The sequence below is a fragment of the Salvelinus namaycush genome, chromosome 30 (genome assembly GCF_016432855.1).
Source record: "Salvelinus namaycush isolate Seneca chromosome 30, SaNama_1.0, whole genome shotgun sequence".
Taxonomy (NCBI): Eukaryota; Metazoa; Chordata; class Actinopteri; order Salmoniformes; family Salmonidae; genus Salvelinus; species Salvelinus namaycush.
In genome coordinates this window covers 22,591,169-22,607,440 of record NC_052336.1, presented here as the reverse complement: position 1 = coordinate 22,607,440, position 16,272 = coordinate 22,591,169, and the positions used below count along the sequence as shown (strand labels likewise).

Here is a 16,272-nt window from a genome sequence, read left to right as displayed (position 1 = left end):
CTGAGGCTTGTTCTTCGCTTTGTTCTAGAACCTAAACCCGCAGAACACCACCACTCCTTCAGAGAAGAGGCTGGTGTTCTGTAGCACGGAACTCAAACCTACTATTTCTATGTTCTGGACTGTATGTCTGAGAACAGAGCGGAGGGAGAGAGAGAGAGAGAGCGTCTTCGCCCTGTGGGGCTGAGACAGACAGAGCCTGTTACTGTAATGGCTCTCTCACACACACAGAGAGATAGTCACATTCTAAATGGCCAGAAGAGACAATTACTTAAGAGAGACGCCATTGAACTGGTTTCATTCATGGGGAAGGCCTATCAGAACACACGAGGCAGTCAGAGGGATAATTGTGCGTTCGTATAGAGTCACTGCATTGAGAACGGTTACTCTACTGTATGTTGTGGTTACCACACATCTCCATCACCGGGAGAACACGCAGCGTGTTGGACCGCGCGGCAGATAAACATACTGTACAGATGTGCCTGTCTGCTGATGCTGAGTGAGTGAGTGAGTGAGTGAGTGAGTGAGTGAGTGAGTGAGTGAGTGAGTGAGTGAGTGAGTGAGTGAGTGAGTGAGTGAGTGAGTGAGTGAGTGAGTGAGTGAGTGAGTGAGTGAGTGAGTGAGTGAGTGAGTGAGTGAGTGAGTGAGTGAGTGGTCCCCACCACAAATCTCCAATAATCACAGCTAGCATCTGCCACAGTCACGGCCACAACTGACCAGCCATGCAGACATGCCCACAAATGAATAACAGACACACGCACGCACTGGAGAGTTCTAAACTCTATACATTACTGCTGAATCCTCACACTCTTCTACTACAACAAAAAGAGAAGAGAAAAAAGGGCATTGTCTTCCATCTCCTTCCTCTCCCGTCTCTGACATAATACCTTGTTCCATCTTGTTGTGTCCTTGAAGAGCCTCCCATCTCTCTCTCTCCTTTCCTACAGCTCCTCTCCTACACTATAGTGTACTTCCTCCCTCTGTCCCCGGCGGTGTGTGTCTGTCCTGCCCTAGGTGGGCCCCTGTGGTCTCTGGAGGATGTAGGATCATTAGGATGTGCCCCTCACTGCTTTTACAGGCCAGACAGGAAGCACCCAACCCTGTCAGCTCATTAAAAATGCCAAACGCCTGGTGTGGTCTCTCACAAACACACCCAAATGCACATGCAGGGGGGCAAACACACATGCACACACATACACAAACACACTGTACACACATACAGTACAAGAGCCACACCCAATAAGGCCCAGTATTCCGTATGCCAAGTCTTCTGAAAGGAGCTCAGCAGTCTCCTAACACTGCCCCGAGCCCCCCAGCCAAAAATAACCCTGCTGCCCAGCCGCTTGCCACATCTTCTCTCTCTTGTACCATAAACCAAGCCTTTGTTCTCCGCGCCTCACATTATCCGGTGGGATGATGCTCCATTCATCTCCATCTCTGCTCCCTAAACACAGCTAATTCAGGGATGAAACCTCTTCAAAGTTCATAGAGAATGTAACTTTAGGCACCGTATCAAACTCAACTTTTTTTGAATCAGTAAACAAATGTATTAAAGCTGATGACATCTTATCAAGTGACTGTTAATAAAAATCACATCCCTATCGGCACGGAGTATCACGTATGAGGATCTGTTCCCTTAACTCGTATCCAAGTATACCTGATGTTATTCTCTCACATAAAGGAACACGAACACACAGGCACACACACACACACACACTTCATTCTGTGGAATCTTTAACTAGATGCACAACAATCTGTCCACACAACAACAGGAGGAGTGATCCCCTAATCACAAATATGTCTCTCTATCCTTCTCTGGAAAGGCTGCCCTCCAAAAGATGAACCCAAATCACCTGGGATACCCTCATCCCCACACTCACAGACACATGCAAAACGTACATTACTCTACACACACACACACACATATCAACTCCCGTATCCTCAGAGCGAGCTCACTCACACACACACATCTGGAAGCTCACGTACCTCTGGTGTTGGTGGCCATGTCCGCCACCTTCTGAAAGGCATCCAGGAAGGCCACTGCCGCCAGCACTGTGGTCCTGAGAGCAGAGCAGAGCGGGACAGAGCAGACATATGATTGGCACCAGTTCACAACCACAGCCATTTCAACATAAACAAACATAGTCAGCAGATCTGGCGCCTCTGAACAGACAGCGGGGGATTACATTGTTATCAATGGCACTGGCTGGGATACTCATTGATGGGCACTGCTCTAGTACACACAGGACAGTGGCTGGGGCTTACCGGAGCTGGGAGTGCAGTTTGGTGGCCTTGGCACTGAAGTCCTCCCACACGGGGTATGAACACTGGGAATAAATAAATAGAAAGGGACACGTTAGAATCTATATTTTAGGACATTATGCAATACAACTAGTGCATTGTCTGTACAAATATCTGACAGGTCTGACCTTTGTGTTTTCACTCACAACACCAGTCAACATTACATGCTCTAGACTTGTGTTTGCGCACTCCTAGAAAATAAGGTGCTACCTAGAACCTAAAAGGGTTCTTCAGCTGTCCCTATAGGAGAACCCTTTGAAGAACCCTTTATGGTTAAAAAGGTCTACCTCGAACCAAAATTCTAGCTGGAACCAAAAAAGGGTTCTCCTATGAGGACAGCCGAAGAACCCCTTTGGTACACTTTTTTCAAAGAGCGTAATATAAAATGAGCACTTCACGTGTAGCATTGCACCTCCCATGAGGAGCAGAATATTCTGGGTAAAATAATGTCACGGTGAACAGGCAGGCAGACAAAAATGTCTGCTATGTTCCCTGGTCTGAGTCATCACTGTCTGTGATTGGGCAACACATCCTCTGTTTCCACCAGCCCTTGGCACCGGCAGATATCAAAGGAAGCAATGAACGGCAACGCAAATCAAACACTATATTTGTACCCCAAAATGACTGTTAAGTTCTCTTCTTTTTTTCCCCTATATAGGTGTCCTTTCTCTTTGTTCATACCCATTATCACAAGCAAATGATCCACAAGGTAAATAGTAGTAAATGCAGGGGAGGCTGCTGAAGGAAGGATGACTCATAATAACACCTGGAACATGGAAACCATGTGTATGATGTATTTGATACCATTCCACCCCGGCCATTACCACAAACCCGTCCTCCACAACGGTGCCACCAACCTCCTGTAAGTACATGGTGTTACAAGTTGACTATAACATCTCTTCTACCTGCAGGGCAGAGTGTGTGTCCAGCCCTCTGTGCCGCTCTCTGCCTTTGTTATCAGACGCTATGACCTTGAGAGCAGCAGATCATAGGGCTGTGTGCCCAAGGCTGAAATAAGCCTCACTCCACAGCACAGCTGGTGGTTAGAGATCTCCAGAAGCAAGTAACCCCGAGTCCCCCCGCCGTCTCCAAACCCCCAGCATGCAGGGAGAGAGGGGGAGAGGGGATAAGAACCTAGGAGATCGTGGGAGGAAAAGACAAAAGAGACCCGAGAAAAAGGAAAGGGGGATATGGTAGAAAGGGAAAGAGAATGGGAGAGAGGGAAACAGGAAAGAGAGGATGAAGAGTAGCGTTTAAGGGACAGGACCCAACCTGAGCGGAGGATGTCACGGGGGCTACAGTGGGCGAAAGAGGGCGTCTCGCCCTTTGATCTGACGTCTCATTCCTGGTGTTTGATGTCAGTTAATTTTGGTCTGAAATCAGAGCAGTATTTCCCTGCGGTCTGTGTTTGAAGTGCTCTAATCTTGCAATGTTGCAAGCCTGACATCTATCAGGAGAGGTCTTGGGAGATAATGGGAGATAAGGAGCGGGCGACGCCTCCTCTCCATTGCAACCACACCAGCCCATCCCTCATTAACATATTAGGGAATTCTAATCCAATAGAGGGCATCCTGGTGGTGCCCGATTGTGTAACGATTGTTTATTAGGTTCATTGTAGGCCTGGGGATATTTTATTTCCCATCCTCCTCAATGAATCGCTCACTCACTCCTACTCGACTTGCAACATGACCCACAAACAATGAGATAAGTACCTCTCTCAATCCATCCATCCGCCTGGATTGTTCCCAGGTAAAGAGAGCAAGCTATTTCCCCTTTAGCTTAACCAAGTGGAACAGAGCCATTAAAGGTACATTATCAGAAACAATAAAACAACCCAGAGGCAGACTGATAATGCAGAGTAAAGACAAAGAAAAAGGAAGGAATATTTAAAAATAATTATTCTAGGCAAGTCAGTTAAGAACAAATTCTTATTTACAATGATGACCTACCCCTGCCAAACCCTCACCTAACCCGGACGACGCTGGGCCAATTGTGCGACGCCCTACGGGACTCGCGATCACGGCTGGTTGTGACACAGCCCGGGATCGAACCCAGGTCTGTAGTGACACCTCTAGCACTGCGATGCAGTGCCTTAGACCGCTGTGCCACTCAGGAACCACATTGCATGACATTACAACATTGACATTGCATTGACAATGGATTGCTGTTTGCATCCCTGGAGGTCAAGGCATACAAACAGAAGCATGACATAACTGGCTGCCACAGTGCAGGTCAATCAATCAATCACATTTATTTATAAAGCCCTTCTTACATCAGCTGATGTCAAAAAGTACTGCACAGAAACCCAGCCTAAAACCCCAAACAGCAAGCAATGCAGGTGTAGAAGCACGGTGGCTAGGAAAAACTCCCTAGAAAGGCCAGAACCTAGGAAGAAACCTAGGGAGGAACCAGGCTATGAGGGGTGGCTAGTCCTCTTCTGGCTGTGCTGGGTAGAGATTATAACAGAACATGGCCAAGATGTTCAAATGTTTATAAATGACCAGCAGGGTCAAATAAGAATCTGGAGCTGGAGGTCTGGAGCGGTGTTCTCCTCACAGGCCACTCAGCTACTGATAACATGCTATTGCATCACCGCTTCCTCTTCTGCACATAAAGTCATCCTCGCAGTAGTGACAGCACACAGAAAACTCCATAGTAACACATCTCGTGCCCGACTACCCCTAGACATGCAGCGCATCATCTCTCCCTTCCACCAGCTCTCGCTAACCCCTCAAAGGTTTAAGGTTATCGGTTACATGATGGGCTAGCTCGACTCTGGAACTCTCCAGTGAGTTTACAGTCCATTGGCCTATATCTGTGCTCAGTGGACTAGAATTCTGTTCTGTTGTTTAGCGAACCAAACATGTTTACTTGATTGAATGAAAAGCTCACAGCTTCATCACTTTGTTCCTTTGTTCTCTGGAGGATGACATGAACCACAGATTCAAGAGTGGATTAGCCCAATTTCAGCTCTTTAAAAATCGGGCCAATTCAGACTGTTAAAGAAATAAAACATCCACACAATTTCACAGTTCTTTTCGCTAAAATTATAGCTCCCATTTTGGATGTGCGCCAAAGGATACTGTATAGATTCCCTCTATAGGAACTGTATGAGACAAGGAACCAACGGTGGGCCCCTAGCTTATTAAGAAGCCCCTTTACAGGCTGTCGGAACAAGGACAGGGCACAGACAGGCAAGGGCAAAGGGTTAATAGATGCATACGCCTAAGCTTAATGAAGTAATTGGAAGCAGAGCTACACGTACAAACGTGAGTACCCACAAAGTCTACTACATCGTGTTGCACAATCTCCAGATCCGGGGAGCTCCTGCTACTTAGATCCAGGAAAGTAGACTCCTCTAAGGGCTTTACTGTATCAGTAGACCAAATGTGTTCAGCTGGGGTGCTGGACGCAGGCAATGCGCATGACAAGTTTGATTGAATGGAAATGTTCACTAAGTCACAGGAGGTTGGTGGCACCTTAATTGGGGAGGACGGGCTCGTGGTAACGGCTGGAGCAGAATCAGTGGAACGGTTTCAAACAAATCAAACACTTGGGTTCCATGTGTTGGATGCCATTCCATTAGCTCCTTTCCAGACATTATTATGAGCCATCCTCCCCTCAGTAGCCTCCATTGCACTAAGTGTTATGTCTAGTTTCAGGACAAAATATAACGCCTCCACTACTGATATGAACAGCAAACACTGGATTGGAGCAAGTTCTCAGTAACTTTAACATTACTTGAGGATAGATACTGTGACGAATCTCAAAGTGCCTGTGAGCTGTTCTTATGTGACTTGTGTTAGACATGAGAAATGGTTTACCTTCTGTAAGTTTAAGAAACATTACCTTGTGCCATGTAATTTTGTTACCAAAAACCCATTTATCTTGAAGATATTTTCTAATTTCTCTCCCTCATGAGGAGGAGGATAATAAAGTTTAAGGTAGACCTACAAATTAGTTAGTGTTTTTACTGATAACAAGTTTGTTTATTAATTATTAAGTAAATAAAACAGTAACGAAATTACTGCAATTGAATTGGCTACAATGTGAAATCATAGTCACAAACCACAGTTGGGTCATCTGCTACTGTCCTCCCTTCCACTGGCATACTGTTATGTTCAGCTCATAACTGTTTTTTCCCTCTTTCTGTCGTCTGGTTGTCAAAGCAAAACTGTGAAAAGTCTGGACAACCCCTCCCTCTCATTTTCACTGTCTATCTCTCTTTCTCTGCCACTCTCCCTCTTCAGCGAATGTCACCTCTCCCGGCTCTTACTGACACCTACCGTGACACCTACTACCACCTGCCCTCTTTCCATTTACTGTAACCAGCATCCTCAACCACTGAACACTGACTGACACCGGACGTTGAAACCTAGTTGAACTTTAGTCAGTCCGCCCTGGCCGGACCAAATCTGAACCAGTCACAAATGTCTATGTTTCACAAGTTTGGAGAGTACAGTACAGTAGAGAACAGTACAGAACAGCACAGTAAATAAAAGTACAGTACAGTAGGGTACACTAATGTAGAGTACAGTATAAAGTACTCTATTGTACTGAACATATCTACTTTACTGTACAGAACTCTACTGTGATGTCCAAAATTGTGAAACATAGACGTCTATGATTGGTTCAGATTTGGTCTGGTCCGGACCAACCAAATGTGGTCTTGTTTGGGGGCGGAGCTCATTACAATAATAGCTAGTGTGTAGAATAATATCCAAATATGCGAAAAATGGATATTGCATATTTCTACCTTTCCAGACCTATTCAGGATACATTTACATTTAAGTCATTTAGCAGACGCTCTTATCCAGAGCGACTTACAAGTACATACAATCATACTTTTTTGTACTGGCCCCCCGTGGGAAACGAACCCACAACCCTGGCGTTGCAAGCGCCATGCTCTACCAACTGAGCCACACGGGACGTACAATACATCACCATGAAGAGAATGCTATTCAAATCCATAATTATGCATTTGTGTTTAGCACACATCAGGGAACCGTGATGTAATTGCGTTACAGTAATTATGTTACTGGATGTAAATCCACTTCACCTACTGTAGTTCAATAACTGTCATGTCGTAGCTGACTGTAGTTCAATAACTGTCATGTCGTAGCTGACTGTAGTTCAATAACTGTCATGTCGTAGCTGACTGTAGTTCAATAACTGTCATGTCGTAGCTGACTGTAGTTCAATAACTGTCATGTCGTAGCTGACTGTAGTTCAATAACTGTCATGTCGTAGCTGACTGTAGTTCAATAACTGTCATGTCGTAGCTGACACCTCATTCTTTCTGCAGCCATCTTTGAATCTTAATCTTTGAAAATGTAAACGTCCAATGCAAACTTTTTTTATTTATCTCAATATCAAATAACTTCTGGATAACAATGAAGTACATTACTGTGATTGTTTTCAATAAAAATTGTCAAAAAGAAACAAAAATTGCTTCTTAGCAAAGACCAATTTCTCAAGCAAGAATTTAGCTAGGACTGTCTGGGAGTGGGGAGGGTAAAAAGGAAAACTGGTTGTTATTGGCAAAGGCTTAGAACAATATTTCTTATTGGTCAATTAACAAATGTGCCACCTGGTGATGTCACCAGGTAGGCCAAAACTCCATCCCACCAAAACAGAACATTACAGGCGGTCTTTTCAAACAGCTCTTACATTAAAAGGGCATTATCATAATTTTCACAATATTATTGAAACCTCAGTGTGGAATTATATATATAAAACACAGGTAAAGTCACATTTTTGATTGCACTGGGTTTTTAAACAGAGTTTATGGAAAACGTGGTCACATAAAAAACTAAGGGTGAACTTTGCTTCTGCACAGTTCTTCCAGTAAATGTGTTTTTGTGAAATGTTCTATGTAAATTGTTCAAAGTAGTCCTTGTGCATAGAGTGGTGTGGTCTGTAAACTTTGAAATCGGTGGTTTTTGTTTGGCATACATTTTAAAGTGAAAAATCTGAGTTAAAGCATAATTCCGTTACTGTGGAATTGCCAAAATACGTGACTTGTTTCAGGAAAATAGGCGTATGTCGCGCGTCATTACTTCGCAGGAGAGCCGTTTGAACATAGCTAGCTACATATCTTAACAAAAGACTCCACTATGCAAGTAACCATTTCAATAGAATGTTGATGTCACTGTGACAACTCTTGATAGACGTAGCTGGTAAATTCGCTCTCGTCTGAATGTGCCAGAGTGCAGAATAACTGATAAATTTACAAACGCTCAACACCCGTTGAATATGGCCGATGTCAGTAAAATGTTGGCAAAAAAGCATAATTAAATTGTTGCCAGCAGCACAGTTGCAGTCACCAACGCTCTGGATAACCAGCTCTGCTAGGGCACGTAAAATGGTCAGTGAGCTGTTCTCTCATTTGTGTCTGGAAGTAGCTAGCAAGCTAGCAAACATTAGCCAGTTAGCTTGGGTGCTTGACTGCTGTTGTTAGGACAGAACGCTCAGATCAACCCTACTCCTCGGCCAGAGCGTCCAGTGTGCGCTCTGAACGCTCCGAGAGCAAAACGCTCAGAATTTACAAAACGGACAATCTGACAAGTTTAAGGGCAGGGCTATAGCTTAAGAACGATGCTGGAATGAGTGAAGACAAAGAAGAGCTCTCCAGTAGGTGTACCAAAACATTCAAAGGCCATTTTCTCAAAAGTGAGGTTACAAGTTTGTCAGCATTCAAAGCAGAATTCCTTTCCCATTGTTCCTCAACTGTAGTGTATGATATACCATTTTCTAGCTCTGAGTCTCTACCTTTATCCAACGTAAAAAACACAATTTAAAATGTTGATACATAAGACCAAATCGAGCCGGTCGGTCACAAATAATCTCTGGATCCAGTCTTCTCCATCCCCTGCACTGTACGTGAATACTACCAACTCTGTCTCCACCGTTGCTGCTCCACACCAACTAAGCAGACTTCCGGGTTCTCTACAGATACACATTATCCGAGGATAGATACACAAATATACACCTTATGTTACTTTTACATCATGTTGGCAAATCATTGCTCTCAAATGACATTAGGATACAGGCAGCAAGTTGTTGTCAGATGAAACAGAAAGACTGTGTGTTGCATAATTTATGAGGAAGAGGATCTTACTAAGCTAAACATAGTAATAAAAATGAAACTATCCTGCCCTGCCTTTTTTGCCATGGGACAAGGTTGATCATAGTCATTTGATGCCTTTAGAATTTTAAAATATGTGAAAACATTTGCTCAATTTTCCTGAACTTGACCTTACAATTCCCAGACATCAAACAGATAAGGTAAGACCCAATGCTCCCACTAATTTCTAGTTCCTTTTTGTTTCTTCAGCCATTAAAAAAACAGGGGGATGAGGATAGAGGGGAGTTAAGGTACCCAGAGAGATGGAGGGATGGCCAGTGGAGGTTGATGCCTATAGGTGTCTGACTGGCTGGGGCCTGGGCTGCTCAATGTGTCTAGGTAGTGTCAAGTCCTTCCAAGCGCTTGATAAAAGTAGCAGGTTTGGTTCAATCTCATATCCCCACCCAAGCAGTACATCTCACTCACTGGTGTGAATCAATGATGGAGAGGGGAAATAATCTCCCTCTTCACCATTTACCACAGCAGCCTGAAGCCTTGCAGAAATGAATAACAGAAATCACTTAATATGAGGCACAGCTTCTTCCTCCACGTCTGTCTCTCTCTCTCCATCCCCGTCTCTCTCACAATATATCTGTCTGTCTCTCACTTTGTGCCTTTCATTCTCTCTCATATGCTCTCTCAATCTTTCTTACTATCATCTCCCTTATTTGTTCTAGTCATCCATCTTAGCTCTCCATCCCTGGTCTAGTTGTCCCAGGTCTCCACAGTTGTGTGGTGGCTGTGGTTGCACCACTCAGCCTAATTGAAATGGGAGTCTTCACTGGAGGTTCTCTGTGTGACTGACTGCCACCACTCTGAGATACTGTATATAGTGGCATTAAAATACATGGCAGGTCTGTGATTGAAAAGCAGGTAGCATTTTGTAGCACTCTCATTGGTGGGGATGGTCGCCGACGGCTGTCCATCATGCAGAGACAGGGGGGAATGCAGATGTGTCTTGTTGGAGGTCAGGATGTCCTTAAGGACATGGGTAAGCATCAGCCTCCTTTTTGCCTGGACCCAAACCAAACATTTTCAGTAAGCCCCATAGTAAAATCTAGGGGTCTAATGAATGGAAAACCATACTAAATACTTCTGGATGAGAGAACAGTGGATTTTGTTCCTCCAGTAGCCTGATTTTTTTTTACGCCGCAAAAATATTGATTTGGCACAGTTTCTTTCTCCCGTTCATGATTATCAATGCGCTGAGTGGCTTTACAGTCAAGAAATGACTGCGATGAGATGAGTTTGACAGGCCCGACAAAGCCTGCACTGAGAACCACTGGCACTGTCCCAATGTGATTTCTCAATCTGAAACCAGTCGATTCATCTCTAACGAGCCTAATGAGAGACAAGAGAACACATGCTCATTTAGAGACCCAGGGCCTTGCACGTCGTCATGGCATCAATGGCCCCTACAAAGGGATGATCATTTGGGCGAGCACGGACACATGAGTCACGAGGATGGATGCCCTCTCTGGTCATCTGCCTCTCGGCCCAAAGGCAGTGTCCGGAAATGGGTCACAAGTTGTTACGTTCCCCAGTTTCTGTGTTGTATTTGAGTGTGTGTGTTTCAGGAGATGGCTTCCTGGAAGCCTCCCCAACCAGCTGATTGGTCGACTCAATGGCTAATGGATGATTAGAGAGCTGACCCCGCCCCCTCGTCAAGATGCAGCTGTATCCAATTAGACTCCTGAAGCTATATAAAAGCCAGTGTTCTGTTCAGGAGGAGAGGAGATTGAATATTTTGGAGAGATTAGAGAGAGAGATTTTTTTCTGGAGAATTTGATTGTGATAAAGTGTTGGTTGTTTCTCAAAGAGATTTGGTATGTACTATGTAAGTTGTTGCTGAGGGAGCTGATTGGTTATGTCTGTTATGTGTTATAGGACGCACTGTTTTGATTATTGAAATTGTTTGTTTTTCTGTTTCATTTGTTCCCAGGGGGGAAGGAGAAGGCACTTTGGGAGTGTTTAGGCAAGAGGCCGCGGGCATACATATACCCGTAGTATATTCAATGTCTAGGCACACTAGGTAAGACCTGGGCGGACCACCCCCTGTATTTTGGTTAGGGCACCAGGTGGTGTTAAGTTAGGTAAGTTAAGTGGGTAGGCAGGTTAGATAGGAGAGGGGGAGCTTTGATATTTACTTTCTTTCCTTTGGTTCCGTCCAGCCCCTTTTCCCCATATTACCGTGTAGGAAATAAATCCTAGTAAACGGTAAATTCTGCCTTTGTCGTCCTTTCTCGCACCTACAGTTCATACCTCTTTTGCTTCACGGGGAGTTGATTTGCAGCAGGGTGTTGCGTTCCCTCTTCATAGAGGCGTGCGTAACAAGTGCAGCTGTTAACACGCCCTCTGAGCAATACTGTGGGATCTCCCCAGGTTAGCCAGACAACACACACACACACATAGTGCCTGTATGGGGTTGTTTCAATGCTCTAAGTCAAAGGAAGAAACTGTCAAGACTATGCATGTCTTTTGGAAAGCACAAGCTTTGTGGTTCATCCCACATTCATCTGTTTGTTTAAGGATCCAACCCTTTTTTCCCCCAATTTTCGCCTAAAATGACATACCCAAATCTAACTGCCTGTAGCTCAGGACCTGAAGCAAGGATATGCATATTCTTGATACCATTTGAAAATAAACACTGAAGTTTGTAGAAATGTGAAATTAATGTAGGAGAAAATGACACATTAGATCTGGTAAAAGACAATACAAAGAAAAAAACATGATTTTTTATTTTTTGTACCATCTTTGAAATGCAAGAGAAAGGCCATAATGTATTATTCCAGCCCACGTGCAATTTATATTTCAGACACAAGATGACAGCAGTGTACTGTGTGCAAAGTTTTAGACTGATCCAATGAACCATTGTATATCTGTTCAAAATGTTGTATCAAGACTGCCCAAATTTGCCTAATTGGTTTATTAATAAATGTTTCAGTTCATAATTGTGCACTCTCCTCAAACAATAGCATGGTATTCTTTCACTGTAATAGTTACTGTAAATTGGACAGTGCAGGGCCAGCCTATAGGGAGACAAGCTGACCAAGAATGTGACCTGTGCTTACAAATTAAATCACCTCCATCCTTGCTCTGTCACATAATAACAAGACATAGCCCTGAGGGATGTAGCCTACACTGCCAGACAGCCCACCCCCCTTCTTGTGTATGTAAGTCACACACACACATATATTCCCGTCTGTGTCTCCTTAAAGGGGGATTACACCCCCCCCCTCTCTGGAGAACAGAGGGGGAGACGAGGTTCTCTTTCATGTCATTGTGGTTGTAATGTACATTCCTTTCAGTGAAACATCCGACTCATGTACTGTATGCCAATTTCAGAGAGGCCTCCAGCCTCGCTCATCATGGCACTGTGCTGTATTGCACTGTACCATACAATTCAGAGGTGGACTGACTACATATAGTCGACTGTCTCTTTAGTGCAGTTGTGTTGCCAGCTTTTGTACTGGGCATGTCTACTGCAGTGTGAACAAAGAGAAAGCCTGGTCGACCGAGCCAGTGATTCTAGGAGAGGAGACACACATGAGAAGTGACTGTGCATGCCCTATGGGGGCGTCAATCCCCCTGCAACAATGGGATAGTGAGGGAAAGAGGGAGGGGGAAACATCCACCAGTTGAAACACTTTACTAGGACATGGATCAATTGCATGCGTATGTAAACGTGACCTGTCACACATGACAAGGAATTGCATTCCTCAATGAGTTAAGTCTATAGCGCATCATTCAACATATTTGCATTTCACTGCTCAGCGAAGAGATGTTTTGTCTTCAGCCGTCATGGGGGCACATATCAGCTGGAGAGGATAATCAATGTTCAGAGATCGCATGACAGCACTGAATTTACTGTTAACTACTGTGACAGCATCACTAAACACTGCTATGTCTAGTGTAAATAACATCTTAAGCATAGCCAGCCATAAAGACACAAATAGCTGAGGCCCTCCTCGCATGTCAATCTCTGTCCAACAACAGGGCATCCCAGGGTCTCCATCCGTATCTGTGTGTGTTCTCCTCTCTTCTGCCAACAACAGCAGTCCTTGGAGAGGTGGGTCATTAGTGACAACATGAGGTTGTCTGGGGTTACATGAGAACACAGCAGTCAACCAATGGCTTAGATCCTACCATGTGGCATCTCACTCTGCTGTGGGGACACCCACTGAAGACTATTGTGGCGGCAGGTAGCCTAGTGGTTAGAGCATTGGGCCAGTAACCGAAAGGTTGCTGGATCGAATCCCCGAGTTGACAGGGTAAAAATCTTTCATTCTGCCCCTGAACAAGGCAGTTAACACACTGTTACCCGATAGGCTGTCATTGTAAATAAGAATTTGTTCTTAACTGACTTGTCTGGTTAAATAAAAGGTTAATTGTTTTTTTTGTTTTTTTTAAAGACTACTGCAATGGCCAACCTGAGACTCCAAGTGACCATGGATGATGCTGAAGTTACTGTTTGACCCATATTTTATTATCCTTCACCATGGAGTAAGAGATCAGATGAAGACCATGAGAAATGTGTCTTAAATAATTAATGAGATGAGTGTGTCCAGGGAGAGAGAAAGAGAGAGAGAGAGAGAGAGATGTAACCATGAGAGAGGGGGTGTCACGGGTTCTTAGTTTAGGATGTTGTTAATCCGAGGTTGCAGTTTGACGTGTCCCTAGCTCCTTCAAAACCCTGTGATGTTCACACAGATAGATGGTCCGTGCAGGAATAATAACCATACAGAACGCCAGCTTTACTTCAACCTTATTCACATGAGACTGGGACTCGGACGACGTAGAAATCCCTTGATGCAGCTTCGTGTTACTGGTAGTCGTGTTACTGGTTCCAAGTCAGCGCTATTATTTCCTGTTCAAAGAGTAAGACTGTCCACATACTAAGTATGCCAAATAATCTGTTGGTTAGTCACAGTCGGTGTAGCTAGGAGTCTGGCTCGCTGTCTTCTCATCTGGACCATCGCTGCTCTAAGAGCATCTTGATGTGACGCCAGTAGACTACCCAGAGAAGAAGGCCATACAGCAGGCTAGGCCTACACCATGGGCCGTTCAGACAGACACAGTGGTGTGCACTGCTGGACGCATGATGGCTGTCGAGGTTCTCATGCTTGGCTCACACGGTCTCTTTAAAAATCAGCTTGGCAGAAAATCAATGGTGCTGCTTTCTACAAGAGGGAGAACATCGGCTATCTTTCTCACACAGCCTATAACAGCTGTTTCTCATCTACAGCGCGCAACAAAAAAATCACGGGGCATGTGAAAATCGCATGGTTAAATCTGACAGTTTAACATACATTTATTTTGTGTTAATAAAAGCTGAATAGATCCACATTTTTTCAGTCATAAATTATCCATATGGTTATAATCCATATCGTGTTTCGAATGTACATGCTTACCCTAACACACACATGGATTCATAGCCTACATGATGACTAGGTTTAACCTGATCTTTGCAGAGTAAACCAACGCTCTGACACACACCAAGCACATGCAATGGTGATCGAGCAATTGGATTAAATTATAGTAGATGTCAAAACAACATTTCCAAAGCAATGACGCGACAAATGCGCAAGCCTTGCTGGGGAATGTCACTATCAAGTAGGTGCTGGCTGGGTAGGTAGCCTATTGCCGCACTGTGACAGAATAACGGTTCCATGTTCTCGAGGGTGAAAACAAGCAGATCACAAATGCTGGCAAATCATCCACTTCTGAAAATAATAGAAAATACATGTTGCGAGCAATAATGATGCCCGACCTACCTTCATATCATTGACAATCGCCTGGAATAGTCCACCTAACGCCCCGCACTCCTTCTCCACCGTCTCCATGTTCACTAAATCCAGGGTTCACCAAATACGGACAGGGCACAAAACCCGTCCAAATGTATTTCCACGGTAGAAATAGCGATGCGGAGCCTTGTTCTTCTCTCCTTCCCTATATGTGCCCAGCGTGAAAGACAGGATGAGGAAGTTTGTTTAAATGAGAAAGGATACACAAATACCGTACAATTATTGTCGTCGACTGTCGGCTCGCTCCCCGTGTCCTTGGAACACCAAGCGAGTGATGATGAGAGAAAAGAGAGGTTGCTCTCTCTCCCGTCCCAGCTGCGGGTCTAGAGCCCGAGTTAGGAGGTAAAGCATGCAGAGGGCACCGCGATGGACACTCTCATCTTCGGATAGCAAGGAAAAATCGAGTTGTGTTGATGCGCGTTTATAGCTCCGGAGTGATCTATCAAAATGTGAGAGAGTAGGTTGGTGAGTAGGCCTACCAGGGGAGCGCGAGGCTGCCCGTGATTGGAGCAGAGGCAGTGGGGCTGCGCTGCGGAGTGAGCAGAGCCAGTAATTCGATCTATGGGAATTGAAAGGGGCCGGACAACTCTCTTGTCACATGGAGGTGGTGTTTGGTAGGGAGGGGTTATGCGTGCGGGTGCACGCGCGCGCACACACACACACACACACACACATAGACAGACAGAGACACACTAGCCCATCAAATATTTCAGTGCGATAGGGGAGAAAGGTCAAATAGATGTATCTACCAGCAAACAATGGCATGGGGACGCATTTCTACCACAATGTCAATGAATGAGACACAGGGAATGAGAAAACATTATTTCTAATACAGAGGAGGATTGACTGTGTGCATACTGTGTGACCGGATAATGTTCTCTATCCAAGAACGGATGAGATGATTATAATATAGTTATGCAGTGGTATGAATATTAATTCAGATATTACACTGTAGTCTAATTAATCACGGTCTAATGACCAGGTTTGTCACAGATAGCATATGTTTGTTTGTTTAGTTTTAATAATCCAAAAAGCTATTCAAGG

General features: G+C 44.5%; 1 protein-coding gene across 3 annotated transcripts in view; it reads right to left on the bottom strand.

Moving 5' to 3' along the window:
• Window positions 1-15,674, bottom strand: part of mtss1lb (MTSS I-BAR domain containing 2b) — an 85,322-nt gene extending 69,648 nt beyond the window's left edge. For all 3 annotated transcript variants that reach the window (XM_038969724.1, XM_038969726.1, XM_038969725.1), the window contains exons 1-3: window positions 15,199-15,674; window positions 2,263-2,324; window positions 1,984-2,057 (exon numbers count right to left, since the gene is read on the bottom strand). In XM_038969724.1, coding sequence (XP_038825652.1) covers window positions 1,984-2,057; window positions 2,263-2,324; window positions 15,199-15,267 — 205 coding nt within the window. In that variant the 5' untranslated portion in view covers window positions 15,268-15,674. The remainder of the gene's footprint in view (window positions 1-1,983; window positions 2,058-2,262; window positions 2,325-15,198) is intronic.
• Between the last annotated feature and the right edge of the window lie 598 nt (window positions 15,675-16,272).